At 39.9% G+C, this 24,979-nt stretch overlaps 2 protein-coding genes across 3 annotated transcripts in view; one reads left to right on the forward strand and one right to left on the reverse strand.

Annotated features, from left to right (window-relative positions):
• The window catches only part of EMP2 (epithelial membrane protein 2), a 41,357-nt gene extending 24,459 nt beyond the window's left edge, over positions 1–16,898 (forward strand). Inside the window, exons 2-5 of the mRNA XM_024194050.3 lie at positions 7,776–7,886; positions 11,479–11,569; positions 13,646–13,792; positions 14,796–16,898. Coding sequence (XP_024049818.1) covers positions 7,809–7,886; positions 11,479–11,569; positions 13,646–13,792; positions 14,796–14,980 — 501 coding nt within the window. The 5' untranslated portion in view covers positions 7,776–7,808 and the 3' untranslated portion in view covers positions 14,981–16,898. The remainder of the gene's footprint in view (positions 1–7,775; positions 7,887–11,478; positions 11,570–13,645; positions 13,793–14,795) is intronic.
• Positions 16,899–22,312: 5,414 nt separating this feature from the next.
• ATF7IP2 (activating transcription factor 7 interacting protein 2) overlaps positions 22,313–24,979 on the reverse strand; it is a 76,766-nt gene continuing 74,099 nt past the window's right edge. For both annotated transcript variants that reach the window (XM_024194049.2, XM_024194048.2), the window contains one exon: positions 22,313–22,963. In XM_024194049.2, coding sequence (XP_024049817.2) covers positions 22,547–22,963 — 417 coding nt within the window. In that variant the 3' untranslated portion in view covers positions 22,313–22,546. The remainder of the gene's footprint in view (positions 22,964–24,979) is intronic.

The following is a 24,979-nucleotide window of genomic DNA, read 5'->3' on the forward strand; positions in this document are numbered from 1 at the left end:
CAGCATATTGGAATGTGGTGTGCCTACAGATGCACAGCTGAAATCTATTCATTATTACTTCTATCACAGGGCACACCACTCATGGTGCCTCCTGCTAGTCACTCTGGGGATTAGCTCATTCAGTCAACACCCTGTTCCGTGGTTTGCATGCCACCACTCCAACTCTCTCGGCCTGCAGCCCCTCTTTCTGTCTCAGGAACCGCAGCATCCTCTCCGTGACTCAGCCCTCTGGCTAGGTCACTCAAAGTTCCCCCTTTCGGGATATAGTTCCTCAACAGTCCTAGTCAGTCTTCCCATTCACTACTTCGGTGCCACTCCCACAGTAGCCAGTAGGGGAATCTAGGCCCGCCCTCTTCTCCGGGTTCCAGCCCAGGGACCCTCAGCTCAGCAGTCCAGCCTTTTTCTCTCTAGCCTCACTGCTCTTTCCCTGGGCTACTGCCTATCCCTGGTACCCAAAACCTCCTTCCTCTCCCCAGGAAATGACTGCAGCCAACACACCCTGCTGTCTCTAAACACTCCTCCCCCTACTCCTAGGAGTGTCTACGCTTTCCCAGCAACCCTCACTGCTTCTAAATCCCTATCTTTATATTTCCTGCCCAGCTCATTCCTCCACAGCTAGGCTCCCTTATCCACTCAGGGGATTAGGTGCCCACCTGATTCCCCTCAGCTATGGCCTGTCAGGTTAGTTAGCCTCCTTCTTGGCCCTCATTAACCATAGCAATGAGTGTGTGAGGGAACACCCCATGACATACCCTCCCCCTCAAGACTGCCACCCAGGGGCAGGGGTGCTGGAACAATTTTTTATATTAGGGGTGCAGATGATAGAAACCATGCATTTGGTATTTATTATTGCTACTTCAAGCCAGGGGGTGTGGCAGCACCCCTACTTCCAGCACCCCTGTCCATGCAGGGGAGGGGGCAGGTACCTCCTCCCCTGGAGCTGTTGCAGTTGGGCCTGCAAGTCATCCCTCTCATGCTCCAGGTCTCCCACAATGAGGAGCAACTTACCATTCTCCTCAATGGAGTCTCTGAACTTCTGCCTCTGGAATTCTTGTGCTACCTGCAAGGCCAGCCTGGTGGCTTTCAGCAAGCCCTAGCCCTTGCTCTAGACTCTCCTGACACCCCTTCTCCCTGGGTCTGAGTTCCCAGCTCACTTCCTTTAGCCTCTGTACTGGTCCCCACATCCATTTAGCTTGGCCTCTAAGAGACTTTTCTCTCTCTCCAATCTCTCTTTTCTCTTCTCCCTTTCAGCCTTCTCCACTACTTTAGTGAACCCCGCTCTGAGTATCTGGCTCTTCTTGGTCCTTTTTTGGACCCCTTGCCCCTCACTTTTTTCTCATCCCCCATCCTTCCCTGGGCTACAGTTCTGTTTGTGAGGGCACTGCCCCTTCACATGTCCTGGCTCCCCACAGGTGAAACAAGCATCCCACCTTCCTGTTCTTTTCACAGGTCGGGCATCTTGGGAAGAGAAGAAGTCTAGCCCCAAGGGAAAGAGCAGGGAAACCCCAACAGGGGCACCTTCTCTTAAAGCGTCCTTTCCGCTCACAGATGTAACACTACTCTGCTCAGGCTTCTGGCCTCCTGACTGTGGGACCTCACTTCTTGCCCAAGCCTCTCTGGTCCCAGCTCACTGGCTGGAGGGTCTTGAGCAAATAACGTTGCTCTTCAGCTAACTCCCTCGTGTATTCCTCCAGGTATCTCTATGCCTCCTACTGTTGCTAGTGGTTCTCCAGGATCCGCCTCTTTAGGCCCTGGATTCCCTTTGGTTGCTCATCAACCCCCTTCAGTGGGGGCAGCCACTCTGAAGTCCAGCTGGGGTGGGCATACCTGCTTTCTGCCAAAAAGACCTCCGCACACTGTGGCGCCATTGTCTCTTTACCCCTTGCCTTTCCCACTCCCCTTGTATCAGGGTAGCTATCTTAAACAGTTTCTCAGTCTCTCGCACCTCCCCTTATATCAGGGGCAATTGCCTGCACAATCTTTCAAACTCTCCTTGGATCAGGAGTGAGCATCATACCCACATTCTCTGCCATATTGTCATGGGGTGCATCACTCACCGCTTGCGGTGCCTCTTGCTGGGGATTAGCTCATTGAGTCAATACCCTCTTCCACAGTTTGCATACCATCGCTCCAACTCTCTGGCTGGCCTGCAGCCTCTCTCTCTGTCACTCAGCTCTCCAGCTAGGTTACTCAAAGTTCCCCCTTCCGGGGTATAGTTCCTCAGTAGTCCTAGGCAGCTGTGGCCTGTCAGGTTAATTAGCCTCCTTATTGGCCCTCATCAACCCTAGCAGCAGAGTGTATGTGTGTGTGGGGTGGGAACAGGACACCCCATCACAACTTCCCATTTTAAAAAACCTACACAAACTCTGAAGAGGAGGAATAACGGGAAAACACTGCTTCAGAATCAAACTCCCTCTTCCTCAACTGGAACAGAATTGGAGCTGCTCCCCTTAGGGTTAGGAATGAGAAAGTCTGGCCTCTAAGAGTATGACTATGTGTTTTTAAACATTCACAGCTGATTTGTATCAGCTGATTCAGGCACGTGGGGCTACACAACTGCAGTATACAACTCCTCTGGGCTTGAGCCAGAGCCCAGGCTAGGGAACCTTCAAGAGACATCTACATTGCAGTTTTATAGCCCTGCAGTTGAGTCAGCTAATATGGGCCAGCTGTAGGTATGTCTACACTGCAGGGTAAGCCCAAGGTTCAAACTCAGGTTTAAGCCTAACCCCCCATTCCTTCTACACACAAAGCATGTTAATCCAGGGTACCAGGATCCCTCAGGGGTGGAGGGTCCAAGCCTGAGTGAAGCTGGGACCCAGAGTTCAAGCTCTATTGCTTTACAGTGTAGACACAGCCCTGTGGGACTTGTGCTCTGGGTATCTACCAAAAGTATTCCACAATTCCATGAGCCAATTTTCTTTGTCCTCTAGACAATCAAGTTTGATGGACAGTCAAGTTTTCCCACACTGCCCCACATATAAAAGGCTAGAGCAGCACATTTTGGGAGGATGCTAGGAAGTCTGGGCTATGGGTGGTTGGACTTAGGTCCATATAAAGCAATATGGACCCTAGAGCCACAGGTTAGGACCCTGAGTTCAACTATTCCTAACCTGGGGTTACAAATTAGTGTAGCTCTCAAGCCCTAGGTTAACAAATCCAGGGTCTGCTAACTTGAATGCTGCTAACTCTGGGCTTACATTGCAGTGTAGACATACCCTGAGAATGTTTTTGAGATGAGTGTTGTGCCTCTTGCCTTTGAGTGAAGAGAAATGGAAAGAGCTGTTCCTTTTGCTCTGTGCTGATAGGAGAAGTGCACAAAGCTAAGGGGATCTTTTCCTCAACGGTGGGGAGAGCTCCTCTGCATTTGTTTGAGCTGAGGTGCATCACCAGGAAAAGTATCTGAAGACAGGCCACCTTAGGGCTGTGTATGAACCATGTTGGACTTCACTGGGCAGAGGGAAGGGCTGAGCAGAGAAAGCTAGCTTAAAAGGCACAAACCCTCCAGAAGGCCCCTAGTGAATCCCATCTTCTATTCCCTGTCCATAGGTCCTATCCCTTCCTGACCCTCACTGTTTTCCTCTCTTCCCCACTGCCTCTCGGTGAAGGTCCAATCCTTTCTTTTTCCCTAGCTCCCACTGCTATGAGAGGGAGGCTACCTGCAGAGGAAGTGGGAGGGAAGAATACTTCACTCACGATCCCAGTGCCCTAGAATGAGACATTGTCCAGGCTAAACTAGCTGTTTGCAGTTTTGAAGAAGAGCTCAGTGTAGCTCAAAAGCTTGTCTGTCACAGCAACAGAAGTTGGGTCAATAAAAGATATCACCTCACCCTCCTTGTCTCCGGTTAAGGTAGGACAGTTGGCTAGAGGAAGAGGGAGCTACGTCTTCTTCCTGCCTCTCGAGTGATGTGTGAGAGCAGTGACCTGCTGCTTGGGGTGTTCCCTGTGCTGCAGGCTGGCCTCAGAAGGGAAAGTAGCTACCTGCTTCTGCCAGTGGCCATGTTCTATTGCACTTAGGTAGAACATACATCCTGACTGCTTCTGTTACTTTGAGGGCTGGGATACCTCTGCTCTTCTCAGCCTTGAGGCAAAGGGGAGCGAGCTGTTGCTAGTAATGTCTGGGCCGTACAGACCTCTTCATTCTCTTCCTGGGTTTCTGCCCTGCTAAAACATGATGGGATGGCAGGTTTATTCCCACTGCTGCTTCTGTATTGGGCTAGCACTTGAGGCATCTCCCTCTCTTCCCCAATAACCTAAAGGGCCAGTCTCCTTGGTTTTCAGCAATGCATTCTGGGGGATTCCCAAAGGAGGCAGTTGAGGAAGGGTTGTTTTTTTCAAACCTTAAAAAGACAGGCAGCCTTATATTGAAACACAAACGTCCTACTTTAGTCAATCATGCCTCAGTATGCTCTATTATGAAGGGCATGTTAGTCCAGAAATTATTTGTATTCCACCCAAAATTGCTGACCCTGGCACATCCTTAACCAATCACTTCTGCAATTAAGAATCATAAAACTGAAGATCTAGAAAGCGAATTGCACTAAAGACTTCAAGCATTCTGCAAGAGGGAAAATAAATTCCCCTCATTGTAGGTCTTTGTTATGCATTGCATCCCATCCCAAGTTTGGGCCTTATTAGTTTGGAGGTATGATCTACAGCTTCATTAACTGAGACTTCCTGGTGCCTCTTTACCAGCTCAATTCTGGAGAAAGCTCTTTAGTACAGCTCTGATTTCAGACTTTCTTGGCTGGCTTCCAAACAGCAAATTGGAAGATTTGAGTCTATGTTAATTACTTGAATTTAGGTAGAAGTTCTGATGTCATAAAAATGTAATTTATAAAATAGGTTAAGCTTGTCACTGCTGAAGAAGCTGCATTTTTCATTGACTTCTATGTTTAATTGGATAGTTGACAACAGATATTGGCTTTTTCATGTTATCTTCCAGCTGCCACGAGGAGAGGTCTCCCTGCTTGGCCATTGCTAAATTCTTAGTGCACCCAGGTGCTGAATTTGACAGCTGTACTCTCCTATCAATTAAATGTACCTCACCAGCAGGGTTTTTAAATGTCTGATTCTTTGAGCACTGGGTCTTGCAAACATCTGTGTGGCCAGGCTGAATAATTTGACAGGTGACTAAAATCATTAGTAGTTTCATTATTTGCATCATAAAGGAGCTGTTGACCAGTGGATAGAGCACAAAAGAGCTTAGATTGTAGTGGGTTGCTAATCTACATGTGGTGATTTTTCTTCAAGATCTGGCTCCTGGATTCAAGTTATTAGGAGATTTCAAGCCAAATTTCATTAGCATAAAATCATTTTTTGTCAAAGATTTTTTTTTTTTTTTGGGAGGACCTGATTGGAGTGTTTTGAAAGCTTAAGGTTGGCAATACTGACTTAATACACAATGTCTAGTTCCTCATGACCCATTCTGTGAAATAAGGAGGATGTTTATGTATAACTTTCTAAAGTACTTAAATCTATAGTTGAAAATCAGTAAATCAAAACTGTTAACTTGGTAAAGATTTTTTTTTCTTCTAGGCTAGTAAAACTTGATTTTACCAGGCTGATTTTGATTTGATCAAATCTGGTTAGTTTGTGTAAGTTTGTACAGCAGGATAGGAGATATAAATTGAACTAAAAATTGCATCATACTGCTTTTCATACTGTAATACAATTTGCTTCTCTCCTGGTGTGGCAACTGACCTGCTGATACCTGATTAAGTTCTTGTTTGGGCACAATTTGTCTAGCAAATGAAATCTTAAGCTAGGGAGGGAGTGTGCTCTCCATTCAGTGTGGAGATTAGTGGTATGGATGGTTTCAAACTACCTTTATAAAAAAAACCACAAGATTTATACTCTTCATTCAAGGAAGAATCTGGATGATATTAATAGGAACAAACATGACTAGTGGCTTCAGTTATATAATAGCATAGATTTGTTGGTGAAAATTAGCATACTCAAGGCTAGATGTGGAAAAGGCAAAGTTTAACCGTGAGTAATTAGACAGGCATACACAGTAAAGTAGTTTCCTTTAACTTAAAATCCAGATTTAACTTTGCAATATTCCAGTAGGATTATGCCAATTATATATGAAAAAGACCTATCAGATCAGTCTTCCTTTTCTCAAAAAAAAAAAAAAAAAAAAAAAAAAAAAAGCTTTGTTAAATGGGTTCATACATCTTATGATACTCCATAGGAGACTCAGCCCATTAGTCTGGAACTTCTAGTTTTCATACAGTATGTCTATATGCTGTTAGCTTTTTGTTAAACTTTTGTAGAGTAGTTGTATTTTGGAAGAGGGGAATGCCAGTAGATCCATTGCTCTTTAAAAATGCTGTCAAAGTAGTCTTTTATTTAGATAAACTCACTGTCTGCATTGCTGAGTGTACATGTAGTTCATGAGTCTAGCAGATAAGGCTGGGGTTGAGACACAACTTGGTTGTGGTAAGTTTGTAAAAATAGACTAACCATTAAATTAAGTCTGTTATGTGAATCTGGTCATTTGAAAAAACCCTCCATAGTAAAGGAAATGGAGAAATATCCATTAACATAAACATCTTAATTTCAATCATGCATATCAGTGCTCTCATAATGGTATGTACAATGGCCTTATACTGAAATATAAAGAGTTTGAAACAGAAAAATACACAACTGGACATAAGTAAAATACACTCTCATTGGCAAGCATTCTTAAATAGTAAGAGGAAAAAGGTAAACGATAGCAGGCAATAACACAAGTTTAAATATGTTAAAGACAATACTTTCCCCCCTGTGTTTGGTGACTACCCATACCTCTTTCTTAGTGGTCCCTTTCTGATTGCTCTTGACATCAAGCGGGGGCTGACTGGGCAATAAGATAAAGGTGGACTGGAAAAAGAATTGTGACTGATGGTAAACCGGCTACAATGAGTATGAGCAAAGCTACACTTTCCTGACTGAGTGTTACTTTTTCCTCCAATAGACAAAAGGCCTAGAACAGTTTTTCCTCAAACAAAAACTAAGATCTTTTGTATGGTGTAATATAATATAGTATACCATAGTTCTTGATAAACCTAGCAAATAATTCCTGAACTGCTTAATCTTCTCCCAGTTTGATTGGCAACAGCATCCTTTTGAATCCAGTATTTCTTCCTTCTTGAAGATTTAGGGTGAAATCTTGACCCTATTGTAATCCTATTGCCAGGACTCCATTGTCTTCAGAAGGGCCAGGATCTCACTCTTGGTCTTTAAAACACTAACTTTCTTAAAAGTAAAGACAAGCTATCCTAAGCCCCATTTCATTGCTAGAGAGGCTCACCGTAAGAAATGTATGTGCAGCTAGGAAATTCTGTAGAACTGTTTGTCACTCAACAAGGGTAGGACAATGCATCTGTCTGTAATTGACATATTACAAAAAGCAACACTCCCATTCATATATATATTTTTTTAAGTTGTAACTCATTGCAACAGGAAAGGACATAAGGAACTCTCTAACTAATCCTGTATATCCAGTGAAATTGTTGCATTATGCTAGTCTATACCAAAATTGACCAAAGCTCCCAGTGAGGCTTCAATCTTTATAAAAGGAAGTGCTCTGACTTCCTGGCTCAAAATATACAGAACAGTAACATTTTGGCAGGTACAGTATTTCCTTACTCTGAAAATAATTAATACTCACACCTTCCTATTCCACAAGCGATTGAGATCATATCCATGTTTTAAGATGTCAGATGTCCGCTATTCAGTTTATCACTACATAATCTAATTATATATATATATACCTTGTTTTTAAACAGCTTTATCTCACGTTAAACCTTCACGGAGCAACCATGTTGATTCTTCTGGCTTTCATTATTGTGTTTCACATAACTTCAGCAGCGCTGTTGTTCATCTCAACCATTGACAATGTAAGTTTCATTCCACCTAGAAATTCTAATTCAGAGCCATTCGTTTCTCCATGTTATACTGACTCGAGCTTCAGATTATGCATTTTCTAGCTGTGTATTCACAGAAAAAGCAGCTTCCCCAGCTTGTAATCTGGGCACAATCATAATTGAAATATAAATGCACCTTTATATAAAATGTGAAGAAAAACATTTCCTGGTCCTAGAGTCTTGCTGAATATTAAAAGTAGTCCGATCAAAAATTAAACCAGCAGTTGCTCCTCAGGCCAACCGAAAATTTAACCAACTAGCATATTTAACCTAAACAATGCCCCTCTCTGCTGAAGTAATGCCCTTTTTTATCAGATCCCTCACTTCCCAACTGAATCTCTTCTCTCTTAGTTTTGTGTTTATTTCATACACTTGTTTTTTGAGTTCTCCAAAGCATTTGACAGTGTTAGGATTTAGTACACTTGATCTAATTAATGGGGAAATTGTCGGCTTCTTGTACTTGCTCGTAAGACCTGAAACCTCCTGCTGCGACTGTGTCTGGAAGAGGCTATCCAAATCAATGCCACGCCGCTACGTTTCACAGAGCAGCATTCTGCAGCGGGGCAGGGGGATGTGACCCATGGGCGTGCAATTACATGTATCTACTGGCCAAGAACCCCATGTAGCAATCTACTAACACTATAGCTTGGAGGCTGAAGTTGTGGCTTTGGGTATTGCTGAGTTTGGGGAGAAGTGAAGATTCTACTGCACTCCTGCCAATGTCACATACACAAAACCAGTTAATTTATGATTTGTGTAGCGGGAGACTGTCAGCCTAATAAGCCTTCAGAAAGAGGCTTATTAATACATTTATGCAAGGCGCCTAAAACAGTACTATGGAAGACACACTAGAAGTTGAAATACATTACAGCTTCTGTGCTTGCTTGGAGTCAATTGAGCCACAAAGTTTAGAAATACTTTGGTGTTGCTTGGAAAGGTTAATTTTCCTATTACTGGCCTTTTGCTCTTACATAAAGGAATTTTGCTCTAGCAATATCTGTACATGTCTTGCTCGTCACCTGGATCTTTTCCTTTGCTGAACACCCTTTGTCCCACTGTTGCTACTGCAGTTACTTATCAGGGTACACTCTTGCTAAGGCAAATGTACACACAGGCTTTTAGGATACTGAAAACACAGCTTCTATCACCATCTGTTTTTAACTAGCTCAGCCAAAACCTCCCCCTTTCCCCCCCCCCCCCCCCATTAGCAGAAACTTCATTTGTAAAACTTTGACTGTTTCTTTGATGGGGTTGCATGCGATAGCAAGGGACTGGACTCTGACACAGGAGGTCCCTTCCAGTCCTACATCCCTATCTTAAGAACTCAAGTTCTATCAGTTGTCTCCTTTATAAACACTTTAGGGAAATACTGACTGAAAGACAGGTTAGGCAATATGTTAACTTCAGTGCAAATATTATACACTAGTGTCCAAGCAAATGAAACCTAAGTAACCCTAGCTATACAGAAGCATGCATTCTTGATCTAGTTACATTGTTTAAAAAAAAAATGAAAAGTATAGGTTTGTAACCTTCTCAATATTTTTTTCTCATTGCCTGAATTGGTTTTGCACAGTGCTGAATATGATAATGACAAATTAAACTGTATAAGAAATGGGTGTTCAAAATGCTATATTGAACCAAAACACTTGTTTGTGCCATCCTTAAACTGCCAGTTTAGTTCATCTTGAACAAAGGCCAAGAGTACAGATTAGTCAAAAACCTGATAGACAGTTTCACATATGAAACTATCTGTGTCTTCCTTGAATTAATATCCAATATTTCAGGATACTATCCAGTCTGAATTCTCCTTGTAAAGTAACTAATTCCAGAACTGCTTTCCAAACAATTTATAGCGTTAAGTGGCTAACAATCTCACAACTATTTCAGTAGCAGACACTACTGTAGGTAATATTTAAATGGCATATTTTTCCAAGCCCAGCAGAATAAAAGCCTGGGTAGCTATTTTAACTGGTCTGGATTTCCTCAGGAAATATGCTTGGCTGTATTTGTAGTGTTGCTATGTAAGATGCATTCAGTCACTACAGTGCTATTTTGTGCTAACAGACGGTACACCAACAATAGTAATATCACAAGTGGATCTTAATGAGTCACTAATCATTTCCAGTCTGATGTCTAGTTGGACATTGTACCAAGAGTACAGATAAGCCAATACCAACTTTGCATGATGTTTGACTTTAAATCAGTCAGGAAATTCATGCACAAGGTTCCAACTTCCCAGGGCTGTAGTTTTACTCCCTTGCTCGCATGTATTACAAGAGCATCTTGTATCTCACATAACATAGGGCCCCACCTGAATGTACAAGGGAAGGCTTCACTTCTGTTCATTAAAAGAACAGACATGGTCATTTCTGGCTGGTGATCTCCTACTTCTGGCTAGGAGTAGCAGATGCAGCCATTGGCTTCTGTTTTATAGTTCTGGTGGCTGTAGTTTTGTGCTGTGTGCACTCACCTACCTTAACCTCAATATATCCACCACGCTTCGCTATTGCCTTGCAGCGATCTACCATGTGAGCATCTTGTGGCATAGACGGGTAGAAAGATTCATGTCCCCTTTCCCCACGTTGAGCTCTATTATTTGTCAACCATAGCAATGGAGCATAGATTGATAGTATTCCAATAGTGCCTACTACCCCAGTGTCAGTCACTGGATATATTTACAGTAAGAGTTTCCACTGCTGTTCACCTGTTGATTGGGTTTTAAGCCATACGGAGAAATACAAAATTTGCAAACATACATGAGAGGTTATAGAAAAAGAAGCAATTTAAACATGTATGTAAATTCCAACTTCCTGATCCTCCGGGGGACACATTTGAAATTTAGAAAATGTGAACTCTGAGAGCTGGAGCTAGGAATCTGATCTCTATTTTTCTTGAGGGCAAGGGGACTTCTGACTAGCAGAAAACTGGTGCTTCTCCATACGGTAATGTGCAAGTTCCTCACTTAAAAGCAGGCACATGGCATGAGTGCAGTTTTAAATTAGAACAACTTGTGATTTTTTTTTTTTAAATCAGTCCTAAAAAAATCACCTGAAACATTTGCCTGAGCAGCAGAAAGTCCCTCCAACATCGGACAAAGTAATTGGATATTTAAGTTTCTTGCCCATTCCCTTCCTATTCTTCACAGAAGACTAAATTGTACTTCGCTATTGGAATTTAAGATTATTTACTTTAATTTCAAAATGTGTAACCAGTTAATGCAGGAAATGTATATTTATTAATTGCAGAAGCTGTTTTTATTCATTTGTATACTAGTGAGTAGCAACTGATTTTTGTGATCAGTTTCTTGGTGCTACATAAATGTATCTTTTAGACTGTATCTCTAGGCTGAAACCAGGTATATGCCACTTCCAAGTAATTTAAGTGGCTGAAGATGCTGCTATTGTACACAGATGCCCACTTGTATAGCTGTGAACAAGTGCACAGTACAGTTTTTGGACACAGTTAACATATTTAAGCCAAACATTTTTTTTATAAGACAATTTTAAGAGGTTGTCTAACTTTCCTGGTCTGAATTTTTATACATTTCCTTTATATTGTTTTACAGGCCTGGTGGGTAGGAAAAGACTTTTCTACAGATGTCTGGAATGTCTGTATCAACATCACCAACTGTACAGCCATTAATGAAAACAATTCAGGTGAGTTTCAGTACTTACTATTAAGCTGTCAAACTAGAAGCTGCTTTTAAGGAATATCCTGTAAAGACACTATAAAATGTTTCAAGACAAATACTTATTTCCCTGCCTCAGTTTCTCCATCTATAAAATGTGGATGCTTTTGCTTCCTCTCCATCCTACAAAGGAACTGAGAATTAATGTTCATAAAGTGCACTAGAGTGTGTTTGAAAGGTCTGACATAAAATACACACCCTATTTTCTGGCATCAAGAGTCCATAGCAGACCAGTGAGACTAAAACTAAACTGGGTTAAAAACTGTGGTTGCATGTGACTGCAATGAAGGGCATTACATGCTAAAAATAAGTTCCAGTTTTCAAATTCTAATTTAGAAGAACCTGCTAATAGTATTAATGGTAGTTAGCAGAAATACTTTTGAGGAATCTAATTTAAAGATTAACAAAACAGAACACAATCCAAAATCTTAACTAAGGGAACACAATGTACAATATGGACTCAATTATCCCATTTTAACATGAGTGACTTCACTGGGAATAAGAGAAGTATTTCAGTTATGAAACAACAGTAGTAACTATTTCTCTTATCCCACCCATTCATTCTTGGTCTATATCCAAGAGGTGAACAATTTGACCAGTATAATCATGGATGGCTAGACAATACAATGATTTTCTATCTACAAGTCCATTTAGTGAGGAGTTATGAAGATTATTGAGGTAATTTATGGCCTCCATCAGGGTATGGTTATAGTAAGCACCTCAAGTATTTAAACACAACAAAACAAAACCAAAAGTCCCCACACACTTTCCATTTCAGTTTACAGAGCAATAGCTGGATTGACTTACAGGATTGAGACTAAACTGAGGAAAAGATAAATGGAAGTAGAGTTTTGCACTGAGTTTTGAAAGCTGGTAGGTCCATGGTCATTTACCTCTTCTAGGTCTGCTGCAATGCCCTGCTCTGCATTCACGACCCATCTCCCAGTGGCTGACAGTTTCACTGTGCTGGTGGAACACAGCTGGTATAGGAGGACATTATTTTGGAGCAAGACACAGTGTCTTTAATAACTAAAGTCAGTTCTATTGAAGGCTTTACGTATCAAGACAAAGGGTGTCTACACTGCAGTTGGAGGTGTGACTGCAGCATGTGTAGATGTATGTGAGCTGAGGTTAATCTAACTAGGTCAAGTATCAATAGCAGTGAGCTAGTTGCCTGAGTACATACCCAGGCTCCCTGGCAGGCTTGTACTTGGGCGGCTAGTCTGTGCTGCAGCACATGCTGCCAGAGCTTCACTGCTGTTGGTACCTGAGCTAGTTAGATTAAATCTAGCTCAAGAATGTCTACATCTGCTGCAGTCACACCTCCAATTGCAGCATAGACATACCCCTTCACCTTAAACTGGATCCTGTATTATAGGGCCACGGTGTAGAAAACGGAATAGTGATCCATTCACACTGGCCTGTGTTACAGTGGCCCATCTGCTTAGCATTGCACTGTCCACTCTTCCTTATTTAAGAAAAGGCAACCAGAGAAGCATTAGCACAGGAATCCTGAAACACCTGACCTCGGGTGCTTTCTAAATGACAGCACTGCTGGAATCCATGTTCCTGAATACTGTAGCTCACTCTTGCATTGCTATATCCTCTCACTTTACCTCTGTACAATAGATCAGAAGCATCTAAGGGAAAGCAAGGGATGGAATTGGGAAGGTGTAGTGTGACAGACTGGGGAAGCTCCATTTGTGCGTTGTGGTTGCAGGGCTGTCAGATGCTGTTTAAAAAGCTGCCTTTAATGGGAGAGCAGTAATAGATTCTAAGACCAGAAGGGATCATTGGGATCAGAATGTCCCCCACGTAATTCCTACAGCACATATTTTAGAAAAGTCAGTAAGAGAGGAAGGGTGAGTGGAAATAGGAAGGTGGCACAGAGGCAGTGGCTTAAACAAGAAGGGGAAAGCTGCAAGGAGGGTAGCCAACAAATCCCATTAAGAACAGACTACAGTTGGGAACAGGTTGGTGCTAGTAGGGGAAGCGGCTGGGGAGGAAGCTGTCTTTACAATAAAACCTGCTTTTATTTTCACAGAATATCAGTCTGTGCAGGCCATTCAGGCCACCATGATCCTGTCTACTATTCTGTGCTGTGTTGCATTTCTGGTTTTCATTCTTCAACTCTTCCGCCTAAAGCAAGGAGAAAGATTTGTGTTAACTTCTACTATCCAGCTGCTGTCATGTGAGTAGTTCTTTGACATGTCTCACTTCAATAGCCCTTACATTAAAAGTGGGAAATAGGGTTCGGAATGGAGCCATGGTACAACACAAAGCAGAAAAATGTTGTACATAATTGGTAAGTTTGTACAAATAGAACAAGTACAAGACTAATTCTAAAAACTAACCAGTCAGTTTAGCCGCACGCACAGGCTAAAACTTAGTATCGCTAACCAAATAGTTCGTTTAAAAAGCAGACTACTTTATCCTTGCTCTGAGGTATATGTTAGAATTTTGAAGGAAAACCCAGATAAACTTCTTAAATGTACTAACTTAGGAACATACTTGAATAACTTTCCAAACTTTGCAGCCAAATATTCATTTTTACTTTCACCAAGTACAGATTTAGAACTGCCCATATGCCTGGAAACATCCTATTTCCCTTCAGACCACCATGGTACATGACAGAGTTAGACAAATAAGGTTTTTTTTTTTTTTTTTTTTTTTTTTGGGGGGGGGGGAACTCTTAATTTTGAGAAGTTGAGAACTTCCTTTTGGACTGATCTGATTTTATTTATTTTTAATTTTCAGCAAATTGAAAGGTTAAGAGAGGGGAGGAAACAGTGTTTTTGCCAAACATTTTAGTTAGATTTCTAGCTTAACACTACCTTTTAAATAATTAACAAATTTCAAATGTTCTGATTTTTTTGGACTTTGTTTAAAAAAATCTGTCAATATTCACAACATTTCAGTATCGCAGAATCTCCATTTTCTGCCCAAAATGTTTTGATGGAAAAGCTTCATCCAGCTCTACTGACAGCACTTTAGTAACATGACTATTTAAACCTGGCTTAAGAAAAGGAATCACTCTAAATACAGTTATGAGGATGAAGAGTGATCGTAAAAAGCAGCATCTGGGCAGGGGACAAATAGTGGTTGAAGAACTACACACTGTGTGCCTGTATAACTGCTTTAAATCTTTTAAAGAGTAATAAAGACATTGTTTTAATGCCTTCTTTCTCTTCCAGGTCTCTGTGTTATGACTGCAGCATCCATTTACACAAATAGGCATGAAGATCTGCACAAGAGTAATGGATACGAGTTTGATGTTCCTAGTGGCCAGTATGGATATTCCTTCATCTTAGCCTGGATTGCATTTGCTTTTACTCTGATCAGTGGTGTCATGTACCTAGTATTAAGGAAACGTAAATAAATGTCAGCAGCTAGTTATTTCTGTCATTGCAGTACAGAAGCAGAATTCCAATAACCATTTTGTATATAATCATTTGTGGTTTTGTAGTAAAGGTATTGTTTCTCTAAAAATGTACTGTGTTCTTGGTATGAAAGACTATGGAAAAAATGATGCAAGTTTACTGGAACACTCTGCCAGCTGGGGTCAAGAGTCTGAACAAGCCAAGGCCAAATTAGATTTCCTTTGTATGTTTCACAACTTTAAATGGCTGCCACTAAACTAGGTACTAACAAGAGTTTGATCCTGCCCTCTAAATGGTTCACACCATGCATAGACGTTCAGGTGGCATTTAACTTCTGTTGGCGATGTTTAAAGGAACCTAAACACACCTGCTCAACACACACAGATGGGGTCTTCCTAAGCCATTTAGCCCTGTCTACTTAAACTTCTTCAAAATGACACAGGGATTTTTTTATATAGAAATAACTGATAAAAACCTGTACTAGGCTATTAGACTTAAATGCTCTCTACTGTAAAATACAATTTTGGTTAATGGTGATTTAAAGGTTGGTTAATCATCCTTGATAAAGGTTGTGGTTTGTACTTGTCTATTGTAGCTTCAGGGTTTAAAGTAGTATTTTATAGTTTAGCATACTTAATCATGGCCTTTTTATACCTACCGTAGTTGGACAAACCCTAGGCCTAGAAAAAGGAAAGCTAGTAGGTTTTGAATAGGCCTGTAACTAGTTACACTTGAGTCAGATCAGCTAATGCAAAATAGCATAGCTCTACTGAAGTCCGAGCTACACCCTATAGATCAGTTAAATAATTGACCTACACAGATTCAGTGAGAACACTTGTGTGATTACTCACAAGGTCGGAATGGATGCAACTCAGTGAACTATCTCAAACATGGGAATTGGTCTTGCTCTATTTCCCAAAGTGGTGGTGTTTATGTATTACTTGCAGGGAGCAGGAAAAAACTACTGGCTTAGAGAACAGGTAGAGTAAGAGGGAAACAAGATTTAAAGCAGTCTTAGTACTATGCATTTTTGCCCTTGTAACATGACACTGCTAGTCTCTTATCTACATTATTTCCCTTCTAAGTGTGTCCTAACTTGTGAAGTTACCAACTAACACTCCTTTAATTTGTAAAATGTTTGTCCCCAAATATTCATTCTGTTAAAGGAATAATTGGGTACACAAAGAATAGAATTTGTTCTCTATATAAACAGATGTACTATAAGGAAAGGGTTAAAGACGACTTCACCCCAAGAATTTGATATCCTGGCTTACATTTCATGTAATGAACAGTAAAATGATCTAATGAAATTATAATGCAAATACCTGGACCAAAACTATGTAACTGACTTATGACTAACAGTCCATACATTACAGTATAAATACTAACTGTGCCACTAACTGGCTACTTGACAGATACTTCAGTTATTTACGGTAAATCATTTTGCCTGGGTCATTTTATAGTTTGAATATTTAAATATGTAAGATACAGCATGCATATATGTACATACATGTATACACAATCATGCTTTCATAATGAAAGCCCTAACACCCTAAAGCAAATGGCATATGCTGGAAGAGTACATACAGCCATCTATAGATCCTGCCATATTTTAGTTAGTCCAAGTGTGAATCTTTTGTACACAAAGAAAATGCCAAGAAACGTTTGAAGTATGTCTTGTGACAGAAAAACCATATTTTTAGGATATTTTTTACTTACTCGGCCTTGAAAATATTTCATTTTCTATGTTTTATATACTCTGAAATTGTACATGAAAATAAAGCAGAAACAACTACTGTACTGTAACAGCAAGCTTGATACATTTGATAGCCCTTACATTGCCTTAAAGTTCTGGACCCATTTAAACATTGTGTGTGAGTATTTCTGTGCAAATAAGTAAAAATTAATAGCTCTTTACTTTCCCTGTGAGATCCTCATTAAGACACTATAAATAAAAACAAGTTGGTGGTTCACTATGGGAGAAGTAGCAAGAAGTCTTTAGCCAGCTAAGGAAGCTTTTCCTTAGTTGTCTCTAGGTGACTGGAGGTAGCTAAGCAGCTGGAACTTCAGGGTCTCACTGTGTGGCTATGAAGAGTGACCCTTTGATTAAAGTGGAGCCTGCTCCTTCAGCAAAGTAAAACCATATTGCTAGCATATACATTTAATAAGGTTTTGGCTGAGTGTTTAAACTAGAAGGTAAGGGAAAGATGACAGAAATTAGATCAAGGATGTAGGTAATACAAATTTCTGTATCCAGTGAAAGGAAGGACCCAAAACAAGCCAGGCCAGGAAAAGATCACAAGCAGTGTGTGGGCCATCAGCGAAGTATAAGGAGATAAATGAACAAGGCATTTGTTAAAAAGTGAAAGTGAAGTCTATGTACAAATGCAAGAAGCTTAAAAGCAATATTAAAATGCCTGGCAATGGCAGAGGCCTTTCATATAATAAGTATTACTGAAACAGGACACATCACGTAGGCTAGGACTTGACTATGAACTACACAGAAAAGAGGTGGCTGAACAGCACATTATTTAAAAGATTCAATTGAATCCACTGAGAAGCACTGAATGGAGAACACCAAGCGGCTGAATATGGATGGATACAAAGCTTCTGCAGTCAGAATTTAAATATATTAGGAGGGTTACACTAATAGTTTCGGACTCAAAAGGATGAGCACACAGTACTCGGCGGTCAAACTACCAGCCAAGTCTAGAACAGTGACATTGCTGGGGGAACTTTGGATACCCATGTGCAAACTGATCCAATGGCACAACAGGACAAAGTTTTGTTTGAAGAAGGAATCATTTAAATTGTTTCTCTAAACAACTAGTTCTAAAATACACAAGAGAAGAGGCTTTCTTCAACTCAGTCTATACACCACAGAATAGCTACTGTTAAAATCACTTTTGAGAATTATGTAACAGTGACCACAATATACAGTAGTTAAGTTCAACTTCTTAAGGGGAAATAAGATTCCAGAAATTGATACAGTAACTCTAAACTTTAGAAAGGGAGATTTCAATATGGAGAGGGCTAGTCAAAGGTACTAAAGTAAAATTATTGGACTATCTTATGCTTTTCTTAAGTCAAATCCATACCACACCACATCTAAGAAGGCATGCATACTACTAAGCAAAAAAGAGACAGCCACACAAGAAATATATAACTTAACGGCAAGATTGAAAAAGTTATTCAAGAAAAACAGATCTTTCAACATTTGAAAATCAAATCCTAATGAAGCTAATAAACAGGAACAAGTTACAGCAGGCAATATGGTATCTCAGAGGGAAGTTGGGAGGTATAAAATAGATTCTGAAGAGTAAACAGCTAACACTATAAAATAAACAAGGAATTATTTAACTATATCAGAAGCCAAGAGCCTGCAAAAGAATCAGTGCATCTGCTGGGTCTGCAGGGGTTAAAATTAAGGAAGCTAAGGACCTAGCTGCAAAGCTAAATGTTATGGGTTGTTTTGTTTTGTGCCTGTCTTCACCACGGATGATGATAGGGATTTACCTACCCAAAACTCTTCTTTGTTGGTTAATAAGGAGGATCTGGAAAAAACTGATCCAGATTATATGTATCTAAGAGTTGTAAAGGAGTTAATCTGTGAAATGACTAAATTGTTAGCAAAGATATGTCATTAAAAAGAACTTCTATGCCACAGGAGTGGTAAAGTAGTAAGTGTTGTACCTGTATTTTAAAAGGTCTCTGAGGGTGTTCCAGGGAATTGAAGAGCAATAAATCTTACATCTTTACCTAATCAACTAGTTAAAATGATGATAAAAAAAATTCAAAGGAACACAATATTATGGTAAGGTAGGGTCTAACCAGTAAGGTTTCTGCAAAGGAAAATCATGCCTCACTAATCTGGTAGAATTCTTTTAATGTGTCAATGTAGTATATAAAATAGAAACTACTGATAATGTAGACTTTCAAAAAGTATTTGACAACGTCTCTCATAAGAGACTACTATATAGGTATGAGGTGACAAGCAAAGTATTGCGAGATAAAAACAGAAAACTGAACAGATGCAGAGAACACCCTCAGTGTAGCTAGAGCTCTATCATTTTACCTGATCAGGCTGAAGTCATTCAGGAGCAACCCTAGGCTACTTCTTGTGTTGAAGACAGAATGAGGGATCAAGCAATGCCTACCCAAATACTGTGTTAATGGGTGCTTACTTGTATTAAATCTTGCTATGAGTTAGCAAATTAGATCCACCCATGCAGTTTAAAGTCCACTCCACTAGGGAGTCAAGCAACTTCTGCAGCTTCCCGGGAAAGTATACCAATCTCTGAAAACTGCACGGCAGCTTCACTGTGATCTGGCCACACTTCTACACAGTATTATTCCCTAGCCACAGTATTGGGCTCCAATGTCTGGTTTGGCAGAAATTCAAATAAATTGAGCACCCATCTCCAACCTACAAAATCATTGCTTTTGAGTCATTAGAAGTGGAATACATGCAAACAATCACTCAAAAGAAAATGACTGTGAGCTGTTAGGTTGTTGGGATGTGCTGCAGCTATGAAGAGATAGAAACACCAATTTTGGGAGAATTAGCTTTCATGTACGTGTTGTCTGAACTTGACAGGTAATTTATTACCAACCAAAGTTATAGTGTTCTCATTCTGAGAGAAGCATATGGAAGAATATATTACTGAAACCATAATGCCTATCACTGAGGAAGAATATTACTGTTGGTTGGAATTATCTTGATGTTTGAGAATGGCAGACTTGCCTCTGGAAGGAAAGCCTTTCTTGCTTGAGAATCTAAAAATCACCCAGATAAAAGACTTTCTATATAAGAAGGTAAGATTTCTTTCAATTTATTCTGAGTTCCACTTTCTCAAAAACTAAACATATATGAGGACTTCTGTAAGGCCTTTGTGAGCCAATCATACAAATAGGGATAAATCTAAATAGTCTGACACCTCCAATGCACTGCCAAATTCATTGCTGGATTTGACCACATTGTTCTGGCGGGTTGTAAAAGTCCTTTTAATGCTGGTAGAATGATCTTGGAATTAGAAGAGGTTCCCAGAATATCAAAGTCAGAATGAGCAATAACATCAGTTTCTGTGGAAGTAATCTTTTAATTTAAGTAAAAATAACAGGAGTGCTTGTACCATCTCATGAAATTTTATGGCATATTCAGACAGGGAAGATGTTGCAGCAATTCCACTGTCATCTGGTGATGTCTGGTCACCAGGCTTTAGATCAATGTCCTGAAATTCCACATCCCATAGATGGTTATTCTGATAAAATGTCTGGGACAATCAAAGGACAGCATTCTAGAGCACTGGATCTGGTGAATGGGGCTTCCCCTGAGGTCTTGGGGAGAATGACTCCTCTATAAAGGCTATTCTCAACTTCCATATAGTATCTCAAAGAAATAGTAGACCCATCCAGACCAAGGAGGAAACTGCAAGACACCAAAATCAGGTTCTCTGTCATAGAACCTACCATGATATAGGCATAGTCTGTGTCTGTTTGGACTATGTGGAACATTGGTCTAATGTCTGCTCTAAAACAGTTTTTTGTCAGGTGACTGGAACTGAGGTGGTAGAATAACTTGCCTGTCCCTATCTGACTAATCAGACCTCAGATCAGAAGCAGCAGATAGTGGTGAAAGGTCTTGGCAACCTTAAAACTGAAAAGGGGGAAGTAAACTTCCCTTGTGAGTCCATAGAGATTTAGGACAGGGAAACTGGAGAAATTTGAATATGCTATACAATCTTTTCTCTCTCTCCACTCCACATCCCCCACAGGAGAAGCTACTGTCTTTCTTTTATCACCTATATCTTTCCCTTCTGGAGATACCGTAGTCCAAGTACCTTCTGAATCAGTTACTAGAGGCTGAACAAGCAGTGAGTTTGTGCTACTGCTCCTACTGTTAGTTGGCGTTGGGGTGGAGAAGCTATAGGATCCTAAGAAATGTAAATAAATAAAAACTTTGAACAAAACAATACAATTAATCCTAGCTAGCTAACTAGGACTAAAACTAGCTAATGATGCTGTCTTGCTTGAAGAGGTGGTTCTGGAGAGGTTCTAATCTAGTCCATCCACAATCCTGGCTGGAATGAGCTGAAGTTTCCTGAGTGATGCTTTTATATAGACTCATCCTCAGAATGCTCAAAAACAGTGAGGGAAAAGGCAGGAGAGCACTCCAACAGGCACTGCTAGAAAACATTCCACCACTCAAGATGCACCAAGGGCACAACCCAAGAGTGGGAATATGTAGAGGCCATTCAAAGAACAGCAAGTTATTGCAACAAAATGATCTTTCAAGTTGCTTTGTTAGAATTTTGCCATCTTTTAAAATACCTGTAGGTATATATGGAAACTTTTAATACTGAAAGAATGAAACTTATTGGGGTTTTTAAATATTGTGAGTAACCTACATAACATGATTTAAACTGTACAAGAAAAATGTACGTTGCTTGTAGTTTATTATTAAATTTAAATTAATCCAGGTATTGACTAATTTCTTTATATACTTGCTGTAATGGACACACTACAAATATCACTGAATTCATTTCAATATGAATATTTACATAAACAGAAAGCCAACTGCCACCACACTGCCCTTGTAATTAATAATTTTGTAAACTAATATTCTAGAACCATCACTAACCTAAGTAATGGGTCACCTACCTCTTTGTGGCATTCTCAAATGTCTGTCTGGACGAGTAATAACTACCATAGTACCACACCTAAAGGCAAGTGAAGCCTCTTTAATACCAGAAGATACAAGCAGGTGAAGTACTTATACAGCACTGGAAAACATTTATTTATAAACACTTTAATCAACTTCCCCAGAAACTTAATTCTTGCCCAAAATGGGTGACAATGAAACAATCTCACTTGGTGTTCCTTTACAATGCAGCATCTCTAAAAAGATAATGGTCCAGCTGATTGTCTCAGGTGATGGTAGTATTTAAACACTATAGTTCCTGTATTATCATCATCCCCACTACAGAGACTTTCATCCTTACAAGCATTTTTCAGAGGCTTCAGAATAATGGAGATGCTCCTGTAGTACTGTATGAGTACACAAGTACAAGAACTAAAACCTTCCCAAAGCTTGTGCACCATTTAGTGAAGGAAATGGAACACAAAAACCCCACTATCTTCCCCAAAAATACAAAAAGGGTGAGCAAAACACCACAAAAAACTCATGACAGGTTAGATTTCTAATCTCATGATCGTCATCACAATTCATAGTTACCAAGTAGAAACTTTTATTCCTTTATGTCCCAAGTACATCCTACATGAAAGGAATGGGAGGGGAAGGATTGAGAAGGAAAATAACTAAATTAAACACAGAACTGAAATTAGTTGTATAAACAGAATTCTCAGTGTCAAGTTATTAGAAACAACTTACAAAATGTATAGAACAATGCTCAGAATATAAATAACTGATAGTTGGCATGATAGATAAGAAACAGAACTGAGTGAATACAGTCTGTGGTACAATTAATTCCTTGGCTCTGGATTGTTTACAAGTAAAAATACAATATTTCAAACTGAAACAACCGTGTAACAGTTATTGAGGTAGCTTATGAGTTTTCCAGAGAAATTAAAGTAATTGATTGTATATCACAAAACGGTCCATAACGTCCACATACATCTTTTGATTGTATAGTAAAGTAGTACTTCTTGGAGGCTGTAAATTGTGATAAAGAACAAGCCATTGGTAGGGGCAAAGCCTTTATTTCTCCTATTTTCTTCCAGTGTGGTGCAGTACTGTTATTGGAGTGTTCATGGTATATGAACAAGTGATAGCTCTCTACAGGAGCGCACTTGGGATCAATCTCTGTAACAGTCCATGAGAGTGCAATACCTTTTGGATTTTGCACCTGAGCCAGTTTTAGTTCAGGCTTCTGAGGTGGCACAGTGTCTCTGAATCCATCCTTGAGTTCTGGGTATGGAGGTATCCTTGGTAGCGGAGGAAGATGTGGAAACTGTTCAAGAACCTAGGGAGCATTAAAAAAAAGGTGAATAACTTAGCATTACTGTAATATTTCTTTAATATGAACAAATCAACCAGAGTGTGCTAACTTTTGATTCAGATTAAGTGTTCCCATTTTAGGAAACAGTTTCAAAAGTGTTAAGGAGCTCATTGTATCAGCTTTACCAAACAAGGTTTTTGTACTGTGGTAAATAATGCTGCATTAGTCTCATTTTAGGTATTTATTAGTTCAGTGGTTCTTAGAATGACTCTATGGATAAGAATACTAAATTCAAAACAAACAATAGTATTTTGTTAAATTGTTTTGTTTTCTGGTATGTCATGCTGCAATGCTTTATTTACTGAATTTATGTTACTTTACCACTTTTAAAAAAAATCCTTCCAAAGACTCCCTCTAAACTAGCCCTATTTTACAGTGTCTAAGAGGTCAACAGACAAGAACAGTCACAGGAAATGATCTATCGCTGCTACATAAACGTTTACGTTTTGCTAACTGATTTTATTTTCCATAAATCCAATACTCTCCCCCCGCCCCCCGCAAAAAGCAGAAGACACCACTAACAAACATTGTATTAAGATTATTTTTGGTTGTCCCAAAATGAGTGCTGTAGAGGTCAACATTATATCTAATTGAATTGTGACTATGCAAATCTATCAGTGTTCTGTTATTGCACTCTGATAAAATTTCCAAAAAATACCTAGAGATTCAGCCAGACAGCAGCACATCCATAGGACGGAAAGGTTTTAAAAAAGTAAACTTCACCAATATGAATAATACTATAGGTATCTTGATCAAGTTTAATTATTATTAGGGAATTTTGACAGCCATCCTGCAATCAGATTGTTCTATACAGATATCATACAATGTAAGACGCTGAAAGAAAGAGATTATGTTCCTATCTCACTGGCAATTACCAGAGCAGAAAGCTTGCACTCTATGTAGGTCTTCAAAAAGAAAGAAAAGTTAAACTGACCGATCTTTAAAAACTGCTGCTTAGATTCGATCTCAGAAGAAATCCAAGAAGGCAGCTGTGAAGAGAGTCTGTCATAGCTATTTTAGAAGATTCATTCTGGTTTCATAGCCTTTTGAACATCCAGAAGAACAGAATAATAAAAAGCAGGACTGACATAGTGGTTCCACCCTCCTCATAGTACTATAGTCAGTTAAAAAAATCCCAAACCATAGAACTGCCTTTTCTCCCTGTACATTTTTCTTTTTGATAGTCAATTACCCCTGAGGATATACTGTAGACAGTTCTGTACATCTATTAACAAAATATTTTAGGCTGAGAACAATTCACTGCTCCTGGAAGCATCTGTACTGTTCCACTAAAGATTTATAGTCCTGACAGGTCACAAGATAGATCATAAAATCCTGTTACCACGTTTGGTTTTATGCTTTTAGCACAAGACGTGCAAAAATTTCTTGGGTGGATAGAAACAGATTTTTCTCACACCCGGATGTCCCTGGCATTAGTCAATCCCTTCCCTACTACCATCAAGCTCTTCCAAGAATCACATTACCCCTTTTTCTTCCCCACAGTGCTTCCTTAGAAGGATTCTGGCCAATCTCTTTGAGGTGAAAAAGACAGAAAAATGATTGGAGTCTCCCCTTCACCATGTGCTGGCACCTTCTACAGATACCACTCTCCCATGACTCCCAGCCCTAACCCAACGGAAAGCTCTGCAAGTCATACAAGTCACTTTCTCAAAAGCAGGGACATCATTTCAGAAAAATTCAAGGGAGCAAAGCTGTGTCAGCATATACAATACTAGATGTGACGACTGTGATACTGCACTCCATATTCTTCATAGTGATATTATGATAGGATTACGATGTATTTTATGCAAAATAAGCCATGGGAGGGGTCATTATAAAAGTTATGATTTGTTTTTTGGTCCCCAATCAAAGAGGAGCCGAGCACAAGAAGCATCACAGAACCCAGCAGGGCACCTGAGCCCCACCACGGCTAAGCCAAGCCAAAGCAGCTTAGTAGAACCCAATGGAATATTCAAATAC

The sequence above is a fragment of the Terrapene carolina genome, unplaced genomic scaffold, assembly GCF_002925995.2.
Source record: "Terrapene carolina triunguis isolate 2854851 unplaced genomic scaffold, T_m_triunguis-2.0 Scaffold93, whole genome shotgun sequence".
Taxonomy (NCBI): domain Eukaryota; kingdom Metazoa; phylum Chordata; order Testudines; family Emydidae; genus Terrapene; species Terrapene triunguis.